General features: G+C 38.2%; 1 protein-coding gene across 2 annotated transcripts in view; it reads left to right on the forward strand.

Moving 5' to 3' along the window:
- MYBPC2 (myosin binding protein C2) overlaps nt 1-27,644 on the forward strand; it is a 60,452-nt gene that overhangs the window by 18,236 nt on the left and 14,572 nt on the right. For both annotated transcript variants that reach the window (XM_087948151.1, XM_087948149.1), the window contains exons 2-22: nt 3,371-3,433; nt 6,636-6,665; nt 8,239-8,316; nt 9,465-9,613; nt 11,208-11,325; nt 12,444-12,492; nt 12,846-12,905; nt 14,037-14,248; nt 14,438-14,570; nt 14,720-14,844; nt 14,983-15,088; nt 15,673-15,839; nt 15,937-16,102; nt 17,530-17,636; nt 18,936-18,965; nt 20,672-20,814; nt 22,075-22,234; nt 22,621-22,725; nt 25,294-25,482; nt 26,259-26,393; nt 27,089-27,256. In XM_087948151.1, coding sequence (XP_087804277.1) covers nt 3,371-3,433; nt 6,636-6,665; nt 8,239-8,316; nt 9,465-9,613; nt 11,208-11,325; nt 12,444-12,492; nt 12,846-12,905; nt 14,037-14,248; nt 14,438-14,570; nt 14,720-14,844; nt 14,983-15,088; nt 15,673-15,839; nt 15,937-16,102; nt 17,530-17,636; nt 18,936-18,965; nt 20,672-20,814; nt 22,075-22,234; nt 22,621-22,725; nt 25,294-25,482; nt 26,259-26,393; nt 27,089-27,256 — 2,493 coding nt within the window. The remainder of the gene's footprint in view (nt 1-3,370; nt 3,434-6,635; nt 6,666-8,238; nt 8,317-9,464; nt 9,614-11,207; nt 11,326-12,443; nt 12,493-12,845; nt 12,906-14,036; nt 14,249-14,437; nt 14,571-14,719; nt 14,845-14,982; nt 15,089-15,672; nt 15,840-15,936; nt 16,103-17,529; nt 17,637-18,935; nt 18,966-20,671; nt 20,815-22,074; nt 22,235-22,620; nt 22,726-25,293; nt 25,483-26,258; nt 26,394-27,088; nt 27,257-27,644) is intronic.

Genomic DNA, 27,644 nt, shown 5'->3' on the forward strand with positions numbered 1-27,644 from the left:
AAATATCCTTTTGTTTGCCATGGGCCCTGGTCATGGACCCCCAAGATTTAACTCAAGATTTAAATCATAACATTTCTTCAAGTCTTTGCAGATCCCCTGTGATAGTAGTAACTCAGGGATCAGTAGACCACAGGTTGAGAACTACTGCTTTAGACAATTTTTCTTTTTTTTAATAAGTGATTAAATAGCATGATACTTGAGGGACCACCTCAGTCCACTGGGATTGGCCTCTACCACTTGTACTGACAGAGGAGATCCTGTCAGTGTCAGCCTGATTATTCTGCCTGGTGAAGATATTGGCAGCGATCTCAGACCTCCAAGATCGCATGCCGTATCGTTGCGACGCCAGCTCCGCCCTCCTTGTTTGATTTAAACTTTTAATGTTTAACTTATATGTAACTGTAAGCTGCCCAGAATTACCTTATGGTAAGATGGGCAGCCAATAAATTTTATAAATAAATAAATAAGCAAACAAGAAACAAACAAGTAAATGATCTGATTAAATATTTTAGCAATATCCAAGGTCAAAAAAAAAAAAAAAAGATAAGGTGATAGGTTTAACAGTGCAGTTAAACTGTTTTAAATACATTACTTGATGTATGTAAAAAAGAAGCTGTGACTTGTTTGCAAAATCACAACCTCTAGCTTGAGTTTTTTGACTCCTCCCCGATGGGTTCCCATGGTAGCATCCTATGCCAAAGTCAACAAAGAGTGAAAGTCTCTTTTTAGAAAAGTATCTGCCATTTTCTGTCCCATTTGTTGAGAGATCTTTGCAGCAAAGGAACCACTTAAAAAGTATTTGTAATTTTTCTCCAAATAATGTAATAAGCTTCAGAGCAGCATGATTTGAAATTATAATGTTATATCCTTTAATTTTAGATATCAAAGAATCAGAAATAAAGAAATAATCTAGCCAAAAGCAATTCTTATGCGTGAAAGGAAAAAAGCATATTTCCCTTAGGAAGGATTAATCAAACGCCAACTGAGATAAAAGAATAAAAGGCAACTGTACTAAGGCATGCTATTAAATTTAATTGTTGAATTCATCTAAACATGCTTCACTCAGTGTGTTGTACTATTATTGGCAGCTAAAATGTTTGTACTGTTCTAAAGTTCCTGCCTTTCTGAATTCACATTTGACTTTGAGCCTTTCTCCATTTACAGATAACCATGGCACAAACAAGCCTCCATTACTTTTTTTAACCACGCTCCCATAACATAGCCTTCATTTTGCCCCCAGGACATGAGTGAAAAACTCTTAAGTTTTCTTTAGCTACAGTAGTATATAAGTAATTATTTCAGTCTTATACCAACACTGTCCAAAGACATCCTCAAAGAACATAAAAAAAACCCTTTCCTTACAGTGGAAAGAACCCAGATCACTGCAGTTACAGTTAATGCAGTTAAAGCATTAGAGGCAGGATAGGGATCAACAATGGGAACAGCTAATGTCATAATAATATAAAGGCAGGATAAAAAAAATCTAATAAATAAAAATAAAATAAAATATACTTTTCTACTGTCTCAGGAATAGATGGAAAATAATCTCAGCAGTGGGAATAGGCCCTTGTGTTGTCCACTTAAAGGTTAGATTAGCAATATAAAGGCTGATTATCACAGAGATGGAGTACGCTTCGATGCACAGGGTGATAGATTTTTTTTTTGGTTCTAATCTAATTTTTCTCCACTTGGTTTCACCAGATGTATTTCATTAAGATTTTCATTATTACCAATGGAGGTGACTAATCATATTGCCTTCCATTATGCTTGTCCACCTTTTTAAATATGTAGATAAATACAATTTCCCTGAAAGGACCTTATGATCTAGAGTAGCATTCTGAAAAGTTATTGGGCCCCAAGAAAAGCAGACTTTGATTAAATGTTAATACTAACCTAATTATTATGGTATTGGAATAGAACCAGAAAGAGCCAAGATTACATCTTCTCTCAGCCCTTGAAAGACACACTAAGACAGGGCTGTCATACTTCTGGCCCGCGGGCCGGATGCGTCACACGCTGGCCATGCACACACACCCGATTTAGCAAAGGGGGGAAAAAGTCCCGATATGTCACGTGACGCTGCCATGATGATGTGAGTTTGATATCACTGAACTAAATGATTTTCGGCCAAACTTTTTTTCTCTTTCGACTTCACAAGGTTGCTATTAGAATAAAATGCAGCGAGATTTCTAAATAATCCCTCTCCCCAAGCTTCAACTTTTTGGGGATATATACCCACAAAAATAAACTATATAAAACTTTATTATTCTGTAAAAATAAAGAATGATAAATTTCATTATTTTAACTAAGTGAATGAAATAAGTTTACAGTAGTTTTCATTCTTAGTTAATTATTATGGTTAATAATATTACTGCTGCTGCATTGAATATTTTTTAATATGTTAAACATGTTAATTTAAAGGCAACAGAGTTGGGAGGCTGTACTTTATCCTTCATTTAATTTTTTAAAAAGGCAGTTTGTAGAAATAACTTCATCAAGATAAATGATGCTATATGTGAAGAACTCTTCTTGAATTCATAATGCAGGTTTGTGATTTCAGGTCTATTGAAAACACAGGATGACAGATTTTCCACAGCTTACCTTAGTGTCTCCAAACTTTCTGTTAATGAGCGAGATTTCTTCCTAGAATATTATTCCTTCAGCTTTCTCCTCAAAGTAATGTTTTTCTGAACATCCTCTGATAATACAATTTTTGTCATTTCCAGTCTTCAGATGGTATTGTTACTTATGTAGCCAAATTAGCATCACCTACAGAGGAGAATTATGCATTAGTATGTTTAAAGCAACACTTTGCATTGGATTTGCAGAAGTATTAAAAAAGAAAAAAAGGTAATTCCTAAATATAGCTTACCCAAGACTGAGTGCATGCAGTGGCCACAAAATGATAATTAATATAATAATAAATAATAAAAATGATGACGGTAGAGTCCAGTAGGAATCCAGAACAAAGACCATCATGCCGCAATGTTACCAGACCACATACAGCTGACAACTTGCAGCTACAAGGTCTGTGTAAGATGTAAGGAATCTGGCTTTTAAAGATGGTTCATGTGGCTTTCAAAGCTGCGAGGGAAAGTTCTGTTTCTTCTCATCAAGTCATGCCTCATCTTTCTTTTGCTTACAGCACTTCAGATATTTTTACTGATTAAATTGTTAAACCATCAAGGAGAAGGTAGAAAAAATAATGCCACTCAAAATAGGTACTTGGCCCCAAATTTTGGGCATGATCACAAGAAAAGAGTAGCTTCTGAAGGCCACCTAGTAGCTTGGCATAGTTGCATGTGGTTGGAGGACATAGGTTGCCTTGTGCACACTTTTCCTGATCTGCTGCCTTTACATTTGTCTACAGCAGCGAAGAAGAAAGAAGTGAAGAAAGCAGAGCCAAAGGATGTGAAGAAAGAAGAGCCTAAAAGTAAGACTATGAGCCATATTTTACTTGCTCGTGCATACAGGAGCTAGCAGAAAGTCAATTGCTCATTTTTTTTTTAGATTGGAAGAATGAAGGGCTGCAGAGAACATACTGTTTGCCTTTCTGTTCCCTGGTGATTATGAATAGCCTCATCAAGGGAATGGAAATAAAATGGTATGCAAAGCCTTTTCAAGACTCTTGAAAGGCCAAGGGCAGAATATTCATCTGAGAATGTTTTCTCATCATCCTTTGAAGTCAATATCCCAATAAACCTCTATTAATGGAGGAGCCCCAAAGTCAAAGACGTTGAGATTATTTGCTAACTGAATAAAAAAGAATTTAATCCATTTGGTCATTGCAAATATTGTGCTAGCCTTTGATGCCCCTCTACAAGTGGTGCTTAGGGCAGTTGTTCTTCCCAAGAATACCTTGATGGTATGATTATGTTCCTGTGGAGAAGAAAGAATTAAAAATAATCCATCCAAGGCAGAGTCAGGATGGATGCCAGAGTCAAAGGATGCTCCTACCACTATCAACCAAAATACATTATACAGTTTTTCTGGTTTTTTTTTTCTATTGAAGAAAACATCCTCTGATAAGAAACCATGTCAAAGTATGAGTCTGGGTGGGTGGAGGAAGATGAGAAGACGTCTTATCTGGATGCCATGAAATTTAGTGGACAACTGGACCGTAACTGGAAGATGTTTAGGGCTAATTATGTTGCTTTTAACGATCTTCTCTTTATGGCTTCTTGCATGTCAATTATAACAGAAAAATACAGGCATAATGTATCTACTTTGATTGAACCATGCATTTAATTCTCTAGAATATAGGGAAGTGTGAAAAATAAATACATAAAATAGAAATGAATTAACTTTGAACCTTATTTGGCTCTGCATTCTCGGAACAGAAGGAACATGGGAAGGATTTTGCATACCTTGTAATGTAAAGTTTAAGCAGAGACCTGCTGCTTGCTGGCCTCTGCATTAGTGTTCCTCATGCTGGCATGTTGACCTAGAAAAACTGGCTCCCAGCTCATAGTCTGCTAATCCCTGAAAGACCCTTTTAATTAAAGGAATGACAAACAAGTAAGATGATATCTTTATTGGTCCGGGGTGGGGTGGGGGAAATGGCTCCTTTGCTGTGTTTGATATCTTTCCTTTGTGAGATTCAGTGTGGCATTGGCACCTAATTGAAAAGGACATTTCTGCCTAATTAAACATAAAAGCCAAAAATCACACTCTACATACAGTATGTATATTTAAAACATCCAATCACAGAAAGCAGTTTTGAACCTCAGTTTTTCAAGTTGAGCTAAACTGCCACAAGCTTCAATTCCTTGTCCAATTGACTTTATGGATTTAGATTCTGGCAGAAAAAAAACAACACCACATCCCTTGAAAGCTTTTGCTTCAGTTTTAGACTAATTATAGCATAGCAGAACACTGAAGTATTGTATTGAACCATGCATTATTTCTTCTGCAGATGATACTATAAGTAGGTGTGGCATGGTTTGAGAAACTTATTTGTTTCAACTGACTGGACATTATTTTTTAACTGATCCTTTTTTTTGTAGCTATAGCTGAGGAACAAAGAATAGGGATAAGCTCCTAAGGCCAAACATTCACTGAGGAAAAATCACTTAGTTGCTACATTCAAACTTAATAAAGAAAAGTTGCACTTAAACTCCTAGTGACTAAACATTTAACATTACAAAACATTACAAAACATTTAACATTACAAAACATTTGCTAGACCAATACTCGAATACAGCTTATCAGTCTGGAACCCGCATTACGTATCTGATATTAATACAGTTGAGAGAGTCCAGAAATATTTCACAAGAAGAGTTCTATACACCTCTAATCGTTGCAGAATACCTTATGCCACCAGACTTGAAATTCTAGACCTAGAAAACCTAGAACTACGCCGCCTTCAGTCTGATCTAAGTATAGTATATAAAATTATATATTGCAATGTCCTACCTGTCAATGAATACTTCAGCTTCAATCATAACAATACAAGAGCAAACAATAAATACAAACTCAAGGTTAATCGCACCAAACTTGATTGCAGGAAATACAACTTCAGCATTAGAGTGGGCAATGTCTGGAATACTCTACCTGACTCTGTGGTTTTTTCCCCAAGCCCCAAAAACTTTAACCTTAGACTGTCTACTATTGTTCTCACCCCTTTCCTAAGAGGTCTGTAGGGGGTGTGCATAAGCGCACCAATGTGCCTACCATCCCTGTCCTATTGTTTCTTTTTATTTTTCTTATATGTATCCATTTCATGTACTCATAACTATGTCTATACTTATACCTGTAATCTTATAATCGCTTGACAATAAATAAAATAAAAATAGTCCTTACCAAACATTTCTTTGTTATAGGCATTCTCTTTCACTCACACATAAGGCCCTGCTGTTGCTTTTTATGACAAGGTTTCATTCAATTTTTTTTGTAAGACTATCCTGTATGCATTAAGAATGTGTCTAAAAATTTAAATACCCAGATCTGAGATATTTACAAGCCTGAGAAAAGCTGTGTTGCAACAAGAATTTATCCAGCTAGTCCCAGTGTTGAGATTCAGCCAGTTCGCACCACTTTGGGAAAACCCGTTGTTAACTTTCTGAGCAGTTTGATGAACTGGTTGTTGGAAGAAATCATTAGGTCAGAGAACTGGTTGTTAAATTATTTGAATCTCACCACTGGCTAGTTCTCAACTTACAACCATAATTCGATCACTAAGCAGTGCAGTTCTAGTTCTTGCAGGAAATCATTGTATGACTTAACTCCACTTTACAACAATTTGTATTGCAGTCATTAAACAAATCACTGTGGTCATTAAGTGAATCACAAGGTTGTTAAGCAAATCAGGATTCCCCAATTGATTTTGTTTGTCAAAAGCTGGTTGGAAAGATCCTCAAATTGTGACTATGAGACCACAAGATACTGCAACAGTTGCAAATGTGAGCCCAAGAGCCCATATTGCAGTCACAAGACCGCAGGAGTAGTGTGATGGTCAAAGCTTTGAGGACAAGTTGTAAGCCACTTTTTCCAAGGCTGTTATAACTTCGAACCATTATTAAATGAGCCATTGTAAGTCAAGAATTACTTGCACTTAGGACTGTGTGGAAAATAGCACATTACTCCTTGGTTGTAATCAAACATCTAATATTTCCCCCCTCTTTTATTTTTTCTAGCTGAGGCTCCAGCAACGCAGGTTCCAGGAGGTAAGAATATTTCCTTCTAGAAAAATAGCAAAAGAAACCAGGTAGCAGGACTGTCTTAGCATCCTGGCTCAAATATCCAACGGAGCAACCAGTTCTCTAAATCTTTGCAAAAAGTCAAAAAGGGGGACTATCCAGAGTTCTGGATTAATGCTGTTTCTCAGGGCAGATACTGGAAGAGAAAAATTATGATGACGCTGCTTAATAGAGAAAGCTGGACCATGCCCAAACCTGTCATTTCTTGGTCACTCTGCCCAAGTAGAAACCATTGGACATTAGGCAGTCCTACAAGTACTGTAATCTGGTTTTGAGCTATGCAGGACTTTATGGGTAACAACAAACACTGAGAATTGCACCCAGAAGCTCATTGGAAGACAGTGCAACTCACATAGAAGTAGTGTTATAAGGGCACATTATGACGTTCCAAAAATACCCACACAAATTTTTTAAAAATGCATTCTGGACAAGTTGCAGTTTCCACATGCTGTTCAAGGGGAGCCCTACACAGAATTTATTATAGTAATTCAACTGGAAGATAACTAAGTACATAGGCATGTTGGAAATCTTCAAGTTATCTTCAAGAGACACTGCCAAGGGAATGGTCAGAGAAGAGACAGCATCACCAATAGCTGAAAAACGGGTGGAACAAGAGGCCTGGAAGGCTCCTTAGTTTCTGGAGAGATGTGCCTTAGCAAATTAGTGAAGGTCTCTTCTAAGTTTCTACCTACTATCTAGCTACAGACAATGCTGTTTCTTATTTCCTTGGCAGTGTCTCTTCATCCATTCTTTCCTACATGCCATTACACTAGGGGATGAATTACTGCAAGTGTTGCTCCATTCAGAGCTAAAGATAGAAAATATATGATTTCAGAGGATTCAGAACCCATGGCTATTTGCTTTTGGCAGAATTGACCTGAGTCAGTTCTTCTCCACTCAGGCCTCCACCAGCCTGGAGACACTGGGGAACCCCAATGGTATCACAACAGAGATATATAGTTCATGTTGATGATGACTTCACCCAGCAGGTCCATATAGATGTCTAATATAAGTGGGAAGAGACTGGAGTCTTGATGAACCTTGTAAAACAGGGCCCCACAATTCAAATTCTAATTTTTCCCCACAATTCAAATTCTCAAATACCACCAGGACTTGGAGAAAGGAGAAGAACCACCGCAATATCATGCCTCCTACTTTCTATACCTTGAGTTGGTCCAGAAAGATTCCATAATTAAAACTATATGGAAGTATATGATGCTTAGAATTCTGGGGTTAGCTCTTTTTTTTAATCAAATCTTATCTATAATAAACTTGGCTCCCTCATCCACCCCTAATTTTGAGATAAAATATTTTGGTGAGAAAATAATATTCACTGTAAGCAGGACATGGAATACTTTTTATAGAGGGCTGTCTTGAATCATGCTCTTGATATTTTGGCCTTATGCCCTATAATTTGTCCTTCCTTCTTAGAACTTAAGTGCAATGATAATAGTTTCTCCTGCTTTGCTGTATCCTAGAACTTCCAATCACCCAGGAACATTTTGTCCTTAATTAATCACTCTATCCTTTTCCTCCCCAGTGGAAGACAAAGGGGATCCCTCTACAAAGACAGAAGGAGTCTTCATCAAGAAGCCAGAAAATGTGCTAGTACATTGTGGTAAATGGCAAAGTAGAAAGGCAGAAGATTCATGTGCATTCTAAATTCTAGTAAAATTTAGATGAACTTTAAAAAAAATCTTATAATTTTGTTGTGCATCATTCTTTACTTAGAGATCCTCCTTCCTTCCTCCCTCTCTCCCTCCTTTCTCTTCTTTCTTTCTTTCTTTCTTTCTTTCTTTCTTTCTTTCTTTCTTTCTTTCTTTCTTTCTTTCTTTTCTAATAATTGATACAAATCAATCAAAAATACACTTGAAATTTAAGAGACATGACTTAAATAGTAAAGATGAAGATGAGGGAAAACCAAAGCAGTTAAATCAGACATTAGTTTGAAAATGTACAGGTCCAGCATTCAGCTGAGATCAAAACAATTTCAAAAGAAACTGCTAAGGGCATTTCAAAGGATAGGAGGAAAAGGTAGCTGTCTCTTATTAGACCTGGTAGAGTAGTCTTTTTAAAATGTTTCATTCATCCTTTCTCTCTATATATATATGTCTGACTATTACTGATAGGATATTACAGTGCCAAAAATTGCTTGCTTTTAAGCAGGAAGAGAACCTAGAAGCTTGTTTCTAATTTTTGCTAATTTAGTGTGTACAATAAAGCTATAGAGTTAGGTGTGTACAGGCCCAGAACTAAGAACAACGTATGGTGTTACATATGAATAGTTTCCTTTGTTGTTCTTACCTCCAGATAGAAATCTTGCCAGATTAAAGCAACCAGTACATATAGACTTCTATCACATGCCTTAAGCTATTGATCAATGTTATAATTGATCATTTTGCATATCAGCAATAGTCAGGACACTTTGAACAATCTTCTCTTAGAGAGGAAGTGGTTCTCTCCCAATTACTATAAAGCAACTGTTGGTTCCTCTAGGTTAGTATCAACTAGAGCATCTGCCTTCAGCAAGGTTGACCTGAAACCTCACCATCCCCAGCCACCACAACTAATAGCTGCATAGTCTAAGAATGCTGGAATTTGTAGTCCAGCACATTTAGAATGCCATTAATTTAATTTCCTCAAGGTTTCGGAGAGAGCCCATCTTTTCCTAGAAATTTAATTGCCTTGAGTTCGATGAATAGGATAACCAAGTGCCTATTTAGATAGGGAAACAGGTGTTCTGATTTTGATGTCTCCTTTCTATAGGTGGTGATGTGTCTATCAATATACAGTTGGATGGAGCTCAGCTCCCTTGCAAACCTACCATCAAATGGTTCAAGGGGAAGTGGCTGGAGTTGGGCATTAAGAGCGGACTACGATTCCAGTTCAAAGAGGACTTTGACAAGGATAAAAATGTGAGCCCCTGTAGAAAAGGAGGCTATAAGAGATACTGATGTCTGTTCTCTCAAAATCTATTGCGCTGTTAAAAGTACTTTACTCTAACTACCATGACTTATTTCAAAAGAATACTGTGAAATATGTTTTTCAATAGGAGCTAAGAATTCTGCCAAAGCACAATTCCCAGGCTAAGCCTGATTTGGCTTTAAATATGTGTGCTTTCCCCAAACTCATCACTCTCTAAATTTTCAGTTTGATGTTTTGTACAAATTAAGTTCATGTCTTACAACCATTTGTTTAGTGACTATTCAGTGTTACAAAGCCACTGAAAAAAGAGAGTTACAACTGGTCATAACACTTGACAGTCATTCTGTCATCACAGCATTCCCAGAGACATGTAATCAAAATTTGCATTCTTGGAAGCTGGCAGGTATTTACAAGGGTTGCAGAGTCCTGTGGTCAACATTTGTGACCTCCCCAGCCAGTTTCTGACAAACAAAGCCAATGGTGGAAGCCAGATTCATATGACCACATGATTCATTTAACAATTGCAGTGATTCACTTAACAACTTTGGGAAAAAAGGTGGTAAAATCGGCTATGATTCACTTAACAATTATCTGGCTTAGCAATGGAAATTGCAGTCATAAGTCGAAGACCATCTGTAGTACATTTTGGAGAACTTGTAGAACTTTTCCAACAATCAGATTTCCATGGGAATATATAGCCCTATTTTTTTTATTCTAGCCAAAATGCATTTGCTTGCTTGTTTTCCAATAACTATAATTCACCGTAAGAAAAAGGCTACTCTACTGCTTTTAAGAACAAGGTCTGAGGAGGGAGGGAGCATCAGGTTGGAGATATTTTCCATATACAATACTGCTGGGTGACGGAGAAATTTGCTGGATGACACTTGTGACATTATAAAGCTATTCATACAACAGTAAGTTGAATTAAAGAGTAACCAGACAGCTCCTTGGAAACAGCTTCTTAAATGTTTGGGAATATCTTGAGCTTGAGACTTTTAAAACGGGTGAAGTAGAAATCTAAACATACCTGAAAGTGTCCTTAATTTCAGTCTAAACAAGACATTTTAAGCTGATTTAACTATTTTGGGATTTAACTGCTTAAAGACACTGAGAGCAAAAACAGATCAGTTTTGGTAAACATTAGTCTCAAATATTTACCAAACTAACAGGAACTAGCACAGTGAAGGGGAAAGAATTGGGGTAAGATATTGATAATATAGGTGTGTTCAATGCTTTTCTGTCTGTTGCAAATCTCCCTGCAAAACTATGTTACTACCTATTGAACCCCCTTTTACTGATCAGAGCCTGAATTATAAAATAAATAAATAAAACTACTTGTTGGACTTTGGTTGGAGAATTGCAAACTTAGGTATCTTAGGTCCAGTAATTCATTTTTTGCTACTATTGTCTCTCTCTTGCAACTACATTTTTCATATCCTATTGAATCTCCTTAAAACTCCCATTAACACCATTGGAATATAGAGATGCTTGTTTCTAGTTCAGAATTATTATATGTCAGTGATATAGTGGCAGTAAAAATAGCTACTAATAAACTTTGTTCTTATGTTTTGTTTATTCTCAAAGATTTATTCCTATGAGCTGAAAATTGATAAAGTAGTAATTGGAGACCGAGGTGACTATCGCATTGAGGTGACAGCCAAAGACTTTTTTGACAGCTGTGTCTTCAATATAGATGCAGAAGGTATCACCGTGTTCACACTGTTTGCTAATCTCTATACCTAAATTTAAAAAAAACCTAAAATGTTTGCATAACATTCTTTGCTCACAGAGATAAATGACGTTGTTCATACAACCCTTTAAGTCAGTAAGAGGGTTTCCCAAAACTCACTGAATCACAAGTGTTGTCTTTCAAAAGGCAACTGGATTTTCTTGTTTTGCTAGAAGACGCTTCACTTTTCATCCAAGAAGTTTATTCAGTTCTGATGGAATGGTGGAGAATAGAAGGATCCAAGTGCTCATTAGCCCTCTTTCTGATGTCAAGAGATTTAGGTTGAATTTGTACAACATGGGTCTTGGCTAAAGTTCAGTTATGTAGTCTGCAGCTCAATAAATATCTATGGAGATTCTCAGGGTCATTCCTGAATCATTTGAAGGGTATTCATCCCAAAGTGCATAGCTAAATGTCTATGGAGATTTGAAAGAAAGCATTTTTGGGACAACCATGACATGGAGACTGAGAATTTCCATAGATTTTACTGAGCCACAAACTACCTAACTGAACTGTAGCCAAGACCCATGCTATTGTACAAATTCAATCTACATGTCTTGACATACCCATTTCATGTATTCACAACTATGTATACACTTATACTTATTATCTTGTAAACAATTGGCAAATAAATAAATAAATAAATAAATAAAAACCTATTTCCCACCAAATAGTTTTCTATACTGGTCAAGATTAATTTGCCAGATTAATATTAATAATGGTGATTTTGTGTGGCTGATATCCCTGTCTGGAATTTTAGTTTTCAGGATATTTTATCATTCCATTACTCATATCTGTGGATGACATATGCTTGGAACTTAATCCTTAGCTAACATTAGTACGCATAGTTATTCTGAGCAAAAAAGTGTTTTTGGCTTAGAGGATCATTTTTTTCCTTTCTAATTTCCATGTTGTTTTCCCATACGTATCTCCGTAAACTCCCTTATTCCTTCAAATCTTTGTTTATTTTTATTCATTTATTTATTAAATTTATATGCTGCCCTTCTCACTATCCAGAGAGACTCTGCAGCTTATAATAGCATATAAGCATAAACATAAAAGAATTGAAGTATTGTTATCTTCTCCTGCAGCACCAAGAACAGAAGAAACTGGCAATATTTTAGAAACATTCAAACGCACGTAAGTACTCATGGTTTTGGCACAGATGAATCCCTTTCTTGGAAAAGCCCACCTCCATTTAATCATTCTGGTTCTGTTGGACTATAGTTTCTGTAGTGCTGTCTCCACAGTTCTACTGCTAAACCTGACAAATATGGGGGTGATGGTGTCAGGGAAGGAAATGCTGGCATAGTATATTGGATCATGAAAACAATTCAAAAATCAAACCACAATGAGACAAAAGAATGGGCAAGTTTAGCCATCTCCAGGACTCTTCTTCACACAAAATATTGTAAAAATCAGAAGATAAGAGGAAGCAAAACATTAAAAATTACAATGCATGGTATTTTAGATCCTTGTTTTTTTCCTTGCAGTGCAGAACACAAAAGTGATGCTGCTGGAGAGCTGGATTTCACTGGCTTGCTTAAGAAAAGGTATAGTAAATGAAGATATTAGGAATGAAGAGAGGTGTAATGGTAAACTTCTCTTTGCCTGAAAATAGATAAGCAGCAGAGACAATCAGTCTAGGGCAATATTTCTCAACTTTGGCAAGTTTAAGGTGCAGACTTAAACTCTCAGCATTTTCCAGGCAGAGTACAGAGTACAAAAGTACAGAGAAGAGCAACCAGGATGATTAGGGGACTGGAGGCTAAAACATACAACGAACAGTTGCAGGAACTGGGCTTGGCTAGTCTAGTAAAGAGAAGGACCAGGGGAGACATGATAGCAGTCTTCCAATATTTGAGGGGCTGCCACAGGGAGAAAGGGGTCAAGCTATTTTCTAAAGCTCCTGTAGGCCAGACAAGGAATAATGGATGGAAACTGAACAAGGAGAGATTTAACCTGGAAATAAGGAGAAACTTTCTGACAGTGAGAACAATCAACCAATGGAACAGCTTGCCCTCGGAAGTTGTGGGAGCGCCATCAGTTGAGACTTTCAAGAAGAGATTGGACTGCCATTTGTCAGAAATGGTGTAGGGTCTCCCGCTTGGGCGGGGGGTTGGACTAGATGACCTACAAGGTCCCTTCCAACTCTGATTATCTGTATCTGTATCAGGCAGCATTAGGCAGAAAAATGTCCATTTATGTATATAGTATATTGCATTCTTTTTTTTCCTCAAGTAATTTTCCTCTAAAAGGGATGGCCTTAGCTTTCCTAAGGATATGATAACAAAGGTAGATGTGGGGAGAGGGCTTTTATGTTATTTTTTTTCATCTCCTTGATGGTCAAATTTAGGACAAACTTTCTTTTGGACAAATTTGAGAGTTTTCTATAATGCAATATAGGACAAGAATTGGCTGTTCTAATCCCCAACCCTGAGACTATGGCCCACTATTGGCCTATTCACAACTGGGCTGTGGGACAGCACACATGTGTACACAGCTCGACTCACATGAGGGGCAGCCTGGCACACACGTGCATGCACATGCAGCTCAACTGGTACAGCCCGGTTCCTGTCTCCTCCCCACCCCACAAGCCAGGCTGCCAAGTCAGGAAGGTTGGGGACCACTCTGTTCTAGAGAATAGGTTCGAAAGTTTCTTCTTCTTCTATCCCTCTTTGTAGAGAAGTGCAAGTGGAAGAAGAAGAGAAGAAAAAGAAGAAAAAGAAGGACGACGATGATGATATGGGGATTCCACCAGAGATCTGGGAACTGCTTAAGGGTGTGACCAAGAAAAGCGAGTATGAGCGAATTGCCTTTGAGTATGGCATCACTGATCTACGTGGCATGTTGAAAAGGCTCAAGAAAGCCAAGGTGGAGGTCAAGAAAAGTGCAGGTATCAGAAGGGACTAAGCTGGTGGAGACTGAAATATAACTTCTGTTTAATGCCAGTAGTTATGTGGCAAGTTTTAGCATTTTTGGCATCACATATAAACGATATTGCCTCATTAGCCTTCTCTTAGCCTTCTACCTCCTCCAGTCCAAAGGGCACAAAAGGAATGTCTATTCTCAATCTCTTTTGTAGCCTTCATTAAGAAACTGGACCCCGCCTATCAAGTTGACAAAGGCCACAAGATCAAGATGTGGGTGGAGCTGAGTGATCCTGACTTAGCGATCAAATGGATGAAAAATGGGCAACTGATCAAGCCTAGTGGCAAGTAAGTCTGAGCAATGAGGTGGTAAAGCCAGGGTGCCTGTTTATTGTTCTAGGGGATAGGAAATGAGAAAATATATTGGGAGACAAAGGAAACAATATTATGGTTCTTCCTGTGCAAGTCCATGTTTTTCTTTTCTTTCTTGTGGATAGGTACATTTTTGAGAATGTGGGTAAGAAACGTATCCTGACAATCACCAAGACAACGCTGGCGGATGATGCAGCCTACGAATGTGTGGCTGGAGATGAGAAAAGCTTCACAGAGGTCTTTGTAAAAGGTGAGGATGGAGGATGCATGCAAATATAATACAACTGGAGAAAATGATGAAGATGGTGATGACTTTCAGAATAAAGTTGAAAGATATAGCCTTGTGTGTGCAATATCCCCATTATATCTTCTATCTTTATGTACCTAGAACCACCTGTCCTAGTCGTGAGTGGTCTGGATGACCAACAGGTATATGTGGGAGACAAGGTAGTGTTGGAAGTAGAAGTATCTGAGGAAGGAGCCCAGGTAGTGTGGTAAGTTCCCAGTTCAACTTTCCTATTTTTCTCCTTTTTTCTCTTCTAGCCAATCAGCTGTCTTCTAAATAATCCCAGTCTCTGGTATTGGCTACAGAGCTATCTCTTCAATTCACCAACATATGTTTCCTGTTGATTTGTTTTCATCTTTCCTTTTTTAACTCAGCAGAAAAAAACAAAACAGAATAGTACTGTGATGAAAAATTAAAATGCCAGTTCTTTTCAAATTTTTATAAAATTATATGATTTAAAAATAGGAAGCAAGAATTCTAGATTAGCAGAATAATAACGATAAATTTATAGGTAATACATAGTTTAAAAAGGAAATGCTGCCTAGAGATATAGAACCATAAAAAGAAGAATTTTGGGAAATGTAATCAGATTTCTTGAAAATATGACTATAATAAATATGACTATAATAAAATATGACTATAATAAATTGGAAAAGCTACATTTTCTGTGCATTATGATGCTAGCAAGTTCCTTGCCTTCCTTCTTGTTTTACTTGCATTGTAGACATTGCCATGTCTCTCCAGCCATGTCCTTTCTCCATCTTTTTCCCTTTTCCCTTTCTTCATCTCCAGGTCGAAGGACGGTGTGGAGTTGACTCGTGAAGAAACCTTCAAGTACCGCATCAGAAAAGATGGCAAAAAGCACATGCTGATCATCAATGAGGCTACCAAAGAAGATGCTGGGCGCTACCAGATTGTAACCAATGGGGGCCAATCAGAGGCAGATCTTGCAGTTGAAGGTCTGTGGCAGCCAATGGATCCATCAATGGAAAGTCTATAAAGGGAATTTGGAGGTTTTTCCAAGTGAAATTTATGTCTTCAATTCTTACCATCCAGACAAACCGCTCGAGGTCATTCAAGGTATTGCTGATCTGACGGTCAAGGCCACCGAACAAGCTGTCTTCAAGTGTGAAGTGTCCGATGAAAAGGTGACTGGCAAATGGTACAAGAATGGAGTTGAGATCCGGCCCAGTAAACGCATCACAATGACTCACAAGGGCAGGTGAGCATTTGGATAAAACTGAGGCAGAATGGGTTAAAAAAAAACTAGTAACAGAAAAAGAAAATTATGGTGCAAATACATGTATTATCAAGAAAATAAAATTTGACACACAAAATGGGGAACCCCCCCAAAGTACAATATATTGCTATATAAAATTAACAATTACAGGTTTATATATCCTTATCAAAAGTAAATTTTATTCAATATATTTATTTCAATACACTTACATATCTAGCATTCTTTTATACCCTACCATGTTAAGTTGAAATTAGTTCTATTTTTCATTGTATTTGTCCATACAAAATCTATAAGTAATTTGCTCATGGATTGCATGAATGGCAAGTGTAATCAGATTTTTAATCGTTTGAACAACTGGAGCCATACATTTATCTTTCCAATAATGCAATATTAATCTTATGTATTTATTTATTTATTAGATTTGGAGATTGCCCATCTCACCTTACAAAGGGGCTCTGTGTGTTGCACATTTAAAACATAAGAACCATAAACAATATAATACAATTGGAGACAGTTAAAACAAGTATAAAATTATTAAAGTTAAAAAGTTGGCTGAAGCCCTTCAAGGGTGCTGCTAACTAACTTCAAGCTTGAATGCTTTCTGCATACCCCAAGCAAGTTTGGCACAGCCAAGGTCTTCAAACATTTCTGAATGGCCAGGAGACTGGGGGTCCACCTCACCACTGAATGGGGAAGACAGCAGAGAATATCTTCCTGGATCCCACCAGTCTAAATTCTTTAACTGATGCACTATGTAACATACTCTCCCTGCCTGGCACGGTGGAATGGGCAGATCATATAACCAGAGAGAAGATGTTCCCACAAGTGGATTTTTGCCATTTGTTACGACTCCATTTGTATTTTTGCTTGGGTATAAATCTCAAGGTACATCTCTCTATCCAATATATTTCACTATTTCCTTATTTATTTATTAATGTGATTTATTAATTCTGAAGTAATGAAAGAATAAACAAGGTAATAAAGGCAAACCCAATATTTATTTTAAGGGTGTGGTTCCTAATTTATTTATTTATTAATGTGAACATGTGCATACCCACTTTCTTTTACTTTTAAGTGCTAAATACATTACAAGCAATGAACTGAGGTTTCACAAAACATCATTTCTGATGGTTATTTCAGCTTTGTTTGCTTTGCTTTGGGGCCTAGAGTTTAAATACTGCATGAAAAATGACAGTTTGATGCAATGTATGCTGTTTCACCTCTGGACAGCTAGTTTGTTCATTTGGATGAGAAATAGACCACAAATGATTTGTTTCATGGTGAGGAAAAATTAAGATGCTGAGCCATCTGTGAAGGGTGATCTTAATTAGAATGCCAACCCTGCAAATTAGTTGAATTGAATGGATCCATTCTGACCCTTTGTTCATAATTTCAATTTTATTCTGTAGGGTCCACAAGCTGGTCATTGATGATGTGAGACCTGAAGATGAGGGAGATTACACCTTCATCCCTGATGGATATGCTCTTTCACTATCTGCTAAACTCAACTTCTTGGGTCAGTTCAGGGATGGACTTGTGTAGGAGACTTAAGATTCTCCAATAAGTGCAAAGCTCTTGAGATACTCATGATCATCACAGTTATAGTTCATGTGCAAAAGAGTGGCTGAATATCATGTATTTATGATATTCAGTGGTGGGATTCAAATTTTTTTTTACTACCAGTTCTGTGGGCGTGTCCTGGTGGGCATGGCAGGGGAAGGATACTGTAAAATCTCCAGTCAGAGGTGGTATTTTCTGGTTCTCCAAACTACTCAAAATTTCTGCTACTGGTTCTCCAGAACTGGTCAGAACCTGCTGAATATCACTTCTGATGGTATTCATTGAGAAACATACTAAAACATGAGTTTCAGTTTTCTAAATTACTTCCACCACATATCTAGTCAACGTGGTGCATGAGTGCATTACATGAAACGCTTGGAAAGGTTCCTTTATGCAAATACATGATTTGTTTGTTTCTCGTTTTGGATTGCAAGGATTGCTTCTCAGTTTGCCAACTTAAATTGGAATTGCTGTGAGCCAAAAAATGACCTGTGCCACAAATTTGTGCTCTTGTTAACAGGGATTTCTGCAAAGCAATTAATGACAAACTGCGTGAATATTGCAAGGGGAAATGAACTGAAGAACTGTAGCTAAAATGCTGAACCAAATTTTATTCCAAGTCTGGAGGAAATGCACCAAACTCATTAGTTAAAACTAGGAGATCACATTTTTGCATACAAGGACACAGTTATTATTATTATTATTATTTTGCCATTGTAGCAAGGACTAGTGACAGTAAAATTGTGAAGTCATTCAAGTGTATGCCGTTGATTTTTCTAGGAATTTTTTTTTCCTTTGGACTTTTAGATTATAGCACTTCCTCATTTTTCAATTTAAAAAAGGGAAGTTATGCCCATTGCTGTGGGGGATTTTTTTGGAGGGGGGAACTTTAGGAGGTTCAAAAGAAGGGTTCAAGGTCCTATGGTTCATTGTGTGTACTGGGTACTTTGTGCATATGTATTTAAATGAATGTGTTTAAAATGAATGCTTCAGTTGCAAAACTTTTATGCTAACTGCAGAAGCCACATTGCCTATTCTGTGACTTCGTCATGGATGTAATCTTTTGGATATGATTGACTTCAGTTTGTAAGGAAGTTTATGGCGCTCTTTTTTCACAGAGGACACTATTTTGCGGATGATACACACCCTGATTGTAAAGTGGCACAGAAAGTAACAATATAGATTTATAACCTCAAAGTATTGCTCAGAGGTTTCACTACTGTTGTTGTTTTTTTCTTTTTCTTTTCTTTTCTAGAGATCAAGATTGAATATGTCCCCAAGCAAGGTGGGTGGATTCTTTCAATCTTGGCAGAATGTTGGCTAGTAAAGGAACTTCAGAATTCTTTTCAAGACAGCAAAATTCAGGCTTGCTGAGAACTGTTGGAATGAGTGAAGTGAAGAGGTCTCACTCCCTTTCATCTCCCTACATGAAAGAATGTTAACAGAAGCAGAGATGTCAGAGGGAGACCAATGGCACTCACTGGCTGCATACCAAAGGAACCTGGCCTAAAGTTTTTACTGAGCCCAAGAATCTCACCTGAACAGCTAGAAGCGAGTCACAATGTTCAGAGGGTTAAAGCATCCCCCATATTTGGACAGGTTACAATACCTGGGGTGTTTTAATTTTAGAAAATAAAAGAAACCAAGGGAGAACATGATCTCATGAACCTGAATGGTGGAAGCTTCAGGGCAGTCAGAATAAAGTATTTCATCATGTAGCAAACATTTACAGGTAGTCCTTGACTTCTAATCATAATAGTGACTGATTTTATGACCTTTTTGACTTGGTTGTTAAGCAAATCACATGATTACCTATTGAATTTGCTTGTCAGAAGGCAACTGGGAAAGTTGCAAATGGAGATCAATGATCCAGGATCCCAGGATCCTACAACCATCATAAATACATGCTGGTTACCAAGCACCTGATTTTTCACATGTCCAACAGTCATTAGTGTGAGGACTGGTCATAAGTCACCTTTTTCAGTACCATAATAACTTTGAATAGCCACTAAACAAATGATTGTAAGTTGAGGATTACTTGCATATTTTGACTTTCATTGCTATAGGATGGAGGGACAGTAACCAGCTTGCACGGGTTAGGTGAGAAGAAGACTTATCTGTAACTACAGGTGGTCCTCAACCTACGACCACAATTGAGCCAAAATTTCTGTTATTAAGTGAGACATTTGTCAAGTGAGTTTTGCCCCTTTTTACAACTTTTCTTCCCACTGTTGTTAAGTGAACCACTGCAACTGATAAGTTAGTTGCCTGGTTAAGGGAACCTGACTTCCTCATTGACTTTGCTTGTCAGAAGGTCACAACAGGTGATCACATGATCCTGGGATTCAGCAAAGGTCATAAATACGAACCAGTTGCCAAACATCTGAATTTTGATCATGTGATCATGGGGACACTGCAAAGGTCATAACTATGAAAAACGGGTAACTTTGAACAGTCACTAAATGAACTGTTGTAAGTCGAGGACCAGCTGTATTTGCCATGACAACTGAGCCTCTCCTATACAGGAGGGAACTATTGTCTTCAAGTCTTCCTTGTGGCCCTTCCGGAGGTATCTGATTGGCTCAAGGATGCTGGACTAAATGCATTTCTGTACATTTTCTGTACATTTCTGGAAATAATTATCTTCATTTAGGAATAGTTCTTTTTCTTTTTTGGCTAGGAATTGTTGACACAAACTAAGCAATGCACTTCTCCAGCTGAGATAGATGCAGTGTTACAAGCAGCTCTCCATAAAAATCCATCTCTGAGTGAGAGCGTAGGCAGGCAATCAATTATCAAGAGAGTGGTTATAATGACAACCCCAAGAAATGGGTTCCAATTAAAAAAGAAAGGAAGGAACTCAAATCAGCCACCCCATTTTTGCTTTCTCAAGAGCTGTTAGTAGCTGTTGGTATCATTCTTGGAAATACCAGGTAATGCATTACTATTGTGGAGGACAAATTGTTTCACTGTCCCTTCTGGTTTCCCCAGAACCCCCCAAGATCCATTTAGATTGTGGATCAGGGAAAACAAATGAAAACACTATTGTCGTTGTTGCTGGGAACAAATTACGGCTCGACGTGAACATTACTGGAGAACCTGCACCAACAGCAACTTGGATTAAGGGCAATGAAGTAAGTATTTGTTGGGTCCAAATAAAATATATTAAAGCTTCAGTTTCAAAATCAGAGAGGCTAAAGCAAAGAATGCTAACTAATTTGTAACAATGCCCCTCAAAATTAACTTCTTCCAAATTTTAAAATCTGGGAGGATACTGATGGAAATAGCAGGTCCATGATAGCGTCACACTTAGCAACTTTAAAATGCTCAAGGTGGAGCTGCTTTGCCCATTCCATGTCTTCAGCCATAATTTCACAATAGAAAATGTATAGTATTTAAATGGAGAGGGATCATAATTATAGAGCAGAAACCATATCTCTCTTTTGCAATCCTGGAACAAAGCTTCTGAGGTTGTTTTGGAAGGTTCTTTGGGCTGTCTATGCATGCAGTTTGGAGACAGCTGGAAGTGGCCTTGGAACCAGCCATGCAACCCTAGGCAAATGATGCCATATTCCTGTAATGTTTCACAGGGAGGGATTTTCTTCCTGTGTTACAAATTACTTCATTAGTGCTTTTCACAATCCTAATTAAATTGAAAAGGACTAAAGAGACATTACTTACTATTATTTAAGATATTTTATTACTTTTATTGCTTAAAACCTCTCTGGCAAGTCAACCTAACGCTAAAAGTCCTCATTTTCTTAAAATACTGTAAGTACAATTAAATTATCAGTAAAATAATGCTTCCTATGACAGTGTCCTTTCTGTGAGAATCACCACTTCCTAAGTCAGATTCAATTAATGCTAATAATTAGGATTCATCTGATTAATCCGTGTAGTGTTTTTAAAGATTTGATTATTTTAAAAGTTTCTTTTTTCTTATAGTCCCTGGTATATATATTCCAAATCTAACCATATCAGTCATGTTCGTTTAAAGTTTATTTTAAATATTTTTTTTAACATTGCAGCTTGTTAATAGCTAAGGCCAAGAGAAAAAGGTACATTTTATTTAAAATAATTACATGTAGATATTTTTAAATTAATGAGCTGATTCACACAACATGCCAAACCACCAAATCCTGTTCCAGGCTGAGCGAGGATAATGTGTTACGCCAATGATTTTGTAAGGCTCCAGGTTCACACTGTTGAAAACTGCTTGCCCTATTGTGAGAACTGTTGAGATTTGTTTTGGTTTTTAAAGCAACACTCCATCTTTCTGAAACGCTGAACATTCTACTGCTCTTGGAAATCTTGGCTTCTTCGTATATTTTCTTTCCAGTCTGCAAATTTCTAGATCTCTTTGATTGTTTCTGCCTTCCTCCATTTTCCCTCAGGTTTTTTCAGAAAAAGAAGGTAGGGTCCGTATAGAAGAGCGTCAAGAGCTGAGCAGTTTTGTGATAGAGAGTGCTGAGCGCTCTGATGAAGACATATATACTATCAAGGTGACTAATCCGGTGGGCGAGGATATTGCCTATCTCAACATCAAAGTTGTGGGTGAGTTAGTAGGTCAATGGGAATGTAGGAGTCCTTCTTTCTGCCCAGCAATTCTTCACTTATAACAGATCTGGCCCATGGGATGCTGAGATCTGGCCCATGGAGCTGCCCTGGAAACAGCAAAGGATTGGCCCACTGTGCCTCTGCCAGTGAAAATGGATCTTGGGAGTGTCGTACGCGACCCTCTGGAGCTTCATTTTTGCTGGCAGCCTGCTTGGGCACCCATAGGAGCCCCTGACACAAATGATGTCGAGCTGGCCATGCCCACCCTGGCCATGCCTACCTCAGTTCCCCCACCAAGGTCAAACACAACCCTGATATGTCTCTCAATGAAATCAAGTTTGACACCCCTGACCTATAACATTTTTTCTTCTTGTCTTTTGCAGATGTTCCCGATCCTCCTGAAGCTGTGCGTGTCACTTCTGTGGGAGAGGACTGGGCCATTTTGGTATGGGAACCACCCAAGTATGATGGTGGTATGCCTATTACTGGTGAGTACTTCAAGTTAATGTTGGTGACTATTCAGACACATGGGACCCAAAGTTAGGGAATGGTAGACTTCCTAGGCCAGGGGTCACCAACCTTTTGGACCTCAAGGACCACCAAACTCATAATTTTAAATCCCGTGAACCACCAATATGAATTTTGACTGACAGTGGCTTGCTAACAGTGGGGGAAGGAGAGAGGGGGGGGGTATCCTGCTATCCCAAATAAAGAATGATCGATCAGTAGGAAAACAGGGTGGGGGATTTTCCTGCAGACTTTTCTGCATTTTCCTATCTGCAGAGACCCTGAGAAAATCCCCCAAAAAGTCTGCAGGAAAATTCCCCACCCAGTTTTCCTACCAATCGATTGTTCTTTATTTGGGCTCTGTTCTCAGGGGGGGAGAGAGAGAGACTTTTGGCTTCATGCAAGGAAAGCAGCAGAAGCAGCAGAAGTCTTTCTTTCTCTCCCCTAAACTCTGCCAGAAATGAGTCTTTGCCGGTGCAGCCTCTTGGACCAGGATGCCTTGCAAGGTCCCTGGTGGAGTTTGGGGGAGAGAAAGAAAGACTTTTGCTGCTTTCCTTGTGTGCAGCCAAAAGCAGAAGAAGAAAGAAGCTGAAAGAAGCAGCCTGGTGGCCAGGCGAGGAGTGTGGTGCAAGAGGGGCAAGTTCCCCCCCTCTGCCCCTTTCCCCCTCCCCTCACTACCTCGTGTTGTTCGCAATGCAAGCGACGCAAGCCTTGTGTTCCCATGGGCCATGTGGGTGGCACAGCCTTGTGTTTCCACGCAGCCTGGATTAATCGCTTTGCGGGGTGCTTTGGGGGTGATATTTCTCTGCAGACGACCAAAATTTTCTCGCAGACCACCAGTGGTCCGTGGCCCACCAGTTGGTGACCACTGTCCTAGGCCATGGAACAAATATAATCTCATCCTATTGCTTGACTCTCTCTCAGTCTTTAAGGGGGGCTACAGCATTGCCTAATACAAAGATTCTGTAATAGTTTAGGGGATTACCCTAAAAAGATAAATGTATTGATGAGATGCCTTTCCCAAATAAAGGTAATTATTCCAATGTTGGGCAAGAATTAAATTTTCCACTCGGTTTTGATATATATTCATCTAGTAGTTTAGTAAACATACATATATAATTTAAATAAATTTAAATTTGCAACTGTTTATATTTAGTGTTAATACATGCTTCTCAAATTTTGAGACGATACATGCTGTGGGCTCATTCAAGCTAAGCAAAGAGCAAAGCCTAGAATGAAGCTTAGCAGAGCACCTGATTTCTTTTTTTTTTTTTTTTGCACAAGTTTGAATAGGTTTAGGAAAAGAATCATTTCCCATCCCCAGGGAGTCTCAACTCACTGTTCAAGGTCTTCTGGCCTAATGACCCCGAATGCGAAAGGCAAATATAACATGGACAAATCCATGCAAATTTATCTTCACAATTAAAAAGCATCACAACTGCAAGAACATCTTTGCTCTTCTCTGAAAGCTATTTTTCTTTTAAAGGCTTTGCCCGGCCTTTGCCATTTTAGCACATTCAATAATATTTTGATTATTTAGCTTCCTTGAAACTAAAACTAAAATAGCAATGCCACCTACTGTAATCCTAGTCAATTTAACATTGCTTCATGTCTTGGTCTCCCTGTGGGAGACAATCCAACATTGGGATGTGGGAGAAAACCAAGAACCCTTTTCTTTGTGGATACCACAAGTAGTCCTCAATTTACAACAGTTCAATTAGTGACTGTTCAAAGTTGCAATGGCACTGAAAAAAGAGACTTATGACCATTTTTTTAAACTTAAAACCATTGCAGCACTCCCATGGTCCCGCGATCAAAATTCAAACACTTGACTCATATTTATGACGGTTGCAGTGTCCCAGAATAATATGAGTAGTTTTTGTGACCTTCTGAAAAGCAAACTCAATGGGGAAGCCAGATTCATTTAATAACTCCGTTACTAACTTAACAACTGCATTGATTCTCTTAACAACTGTGGCAAAAAAGGTCATAAAATGTGAGTGTAAGACTGTAAGATCCATGTGACTGTAAGACACTGCAATCAGTCATAAATGTGAACCTGAAATTCAATCATATGATCGTAGGGGTGGTGTGGCAGTCATAACTTCAAGAATGGGTCATAAGTAAGGGTTGTTGTTTTTTAATTCCATCGTAGCTTTGAATGGTTCTTAAGTTACTGGCCATAAGTCAAAGGCTATCTGTATCTGAATGTATTGTGTATCCTTTTAACATTCCAAAAATCACTCTAAACTCTAAGTTAAGAATTAATATAGAAAATGACTATGTGGTCAACACAGTGCGAATCAACGATTAAAATTTTAGGCTATAATAAATTTCATCCATATATGTATTATCTGTATACATATTATCTATCTATCTATCTATCTATCTATCTATCTATCTATCTATCTATCTATCTATCTATCTATCTATCTATCTATCTACCTATCTATCTACCTACCTACCTATCTGATAACTATTGATTGAATAATGCTGATTATAGAAATATCTTCCACCCCACATCATTTTTTTCCTCCTTTGCACTCCAGGTTACCTGATGGAGCGCAAGAAGAAGGGTAGCATGCGCTGGATGAAACTGAATTTTGAAGTATTCACCGAGCTGACTTATGAGTCCACCAAGATGATTGAAGGGTGTCTCTATGAGATGCGGGTCTTTGCAGTCAATGCCATTGGAATCTCTCAACCCAGCCAGAATACCAAACCTTTCATGCCTATCGGTGAGCACAAGGGCTAGCTTGGGATGAAATACTGGCAAGGGAAGGATGAGACACTGGAACAGGTAGAAAAGGTGGACTTGCCCTTTCTCTCACATACCCACTATTGAGCTAGACTTAGCAACCAAAGAAGCCAAAGAGCTGCTGTTGGATCACGAAGAAGAGTTGAGAATTCCAGGTCAACAGCACAAGATTTCTGTTGGAGCTTTTGATTCTGGATATGGGAGAGATAAATTCAAATTGCATTTTCATAGTAACAATATAAGTTTCCATGAAAATGCATTCTGAATTAACCATTACCATAACCGCAACCATTTCCTGAGAACATATACCCAAATTGCAAAGTTGTTATACTTATTATTTCTCTGAATACAGCGGTATAAATGTTATGATTACAAAACATGCCCAGAGTCACCTTATCAGTGAAATGGGCGGTATATAAATTTAATAGAGAAATAAACGAATAATGAATTGCTTGCATTACAGAATCTCCTGCAAAACATGCAGTCATTAGGGACAATTGTGTTAAAATGAGTAGATTAAGAGATGTGCATAAACATTCAAAAAATTTTTTTTTTGCTTTTAAAAACATTTTGCAGTCTAATGCACTAAGAAAAGGATGACCCTAGAAAAAAAGCGCAAAACTGGTGAAAGCATGGGCAGGTTGTTGTTTCCTTATTGTCTATTATACACTAAGAAATGATGTGTGTGTCTCTGTGTGTATAGTTATATTTTTACATTATTTTACTAATCTCACTCCCCATTCAATTCTGCTTTAGCTCCCACCAGTGAGCCCCTTCATCTCACTTTGGAGGACGTAACAGACACGACAGCCACCCTGAAATGGCGTGCTCCAGACCGAATCGGTGCAGGGGGCATTGATGGCTACCTCATTGAGTACTGCAAGGAAGGGAGTGAGTTTTTGTACCAGTAAAAGAAGACCTGAATTTGTATGCTGTGCATGGCCCCTTTTACAGCTTTCTGGTTTAAGCAATTAATTGAAGGAGTTCTCCAGAGTGATGGAGGCCAGATTAACTTTGCTTACTTTGGTGTTTTTTTTTTCCCTTTTCATCTCTGGCAAGATAGCCTGTAATGGGAATGGGAATGACCTTGGAAGATAGGGAGAAGAGATACAGCCAAGGGAACGTTCAGATAAAAGACAGCTTAGCCCCAAGGAGAATGTGGATATGGCAAACATCTCACAAGGGTTCCCTCCTAGTTTCTTTGGCTATAAAGGGGGGCAGGGGGAGAAATTATTTGCAAGGTTCACTTAATGCAACTTTACAATAAAATGGAGTTAGCTCGTCTGGCTGTGCTTCCTATTTGGTCTACCTCACAAGGCTGATATAGTCTGACCAGCTAAACCTTCACCAGCCCTGTAGCAGCATTCACAAATAAAGAACTAGTCAAATTTGAGCAGAATATACCGTATTTCTCTTCTGTTTGCTGTCCCCTGAATATCTATGACATGATGCTTGGAAATTCCTTGGGGAATACCCCTCGCAAACATACCTTTGGCCAAACATTCAGTTATTTCAGGGGAAAAAATGGCTTCTGATCTCCCACTTATTTTTTATCTCCTAATCTTGTACTCCACCCTCTTTCCCAGCCGATGAATGGATCCCTGCTAATACAGAGCTTGTAGAACGCTGTGGCTTTACTGCCAAAGGACTTCCAACAGGCGAGAAGCTTTTCTTTCGGGTCATTGCAGTAAATATTGCAGGCAAGAGTTTGCCAGCCACTTTATCACAGCCTGTCACCATTCGTGAGATTGTTGGTGAGTCACTTTGAGCATTTGGAGATGTTAACTATGAACTCAGGGTAGCTTGTTCTGTCTCCTTAAATTGTCTTATAAGAAGAGATTTCAAGCCCTGGGTAGGTCAATGGGGTGACCCAATACACATCAAGTTCCTCAAAATGATTGCCCCACTGTGGTCCTAAATCTGTTTGGGAGTGTTGCACATGATTTCCTCCTAAAATCTACAAGTAAAAGGTACATTCCTATCTTAATTAAAATCCAATCTTCCTATTTCTTTTAAAGGCTTCATCCAGGTATTTTCAACTAGTTTAGCCCCTGAGTGGGTTTTTTTTTTTAAAAAAATTAATAGTTTTGGAATTGCATAAGTCATCTTAGTTGTTCCCATTTTGGAATGGATAATTGGGGC

Source organism: Notechis scutatus, chromosome Z (assembly GCF_049901735.1).
Source record: "Notechis scutatus isolate UNSWTSFEM ecotype Mainland chromosome Z, rNotScu1.2, whole genome shotgun sequence".
Lineage (NCBI taxonomy): Eukaryota > Metazoa > Chordata > Lepidosauria > Squamata > Elapidae > Notechis > Notechis scutatus.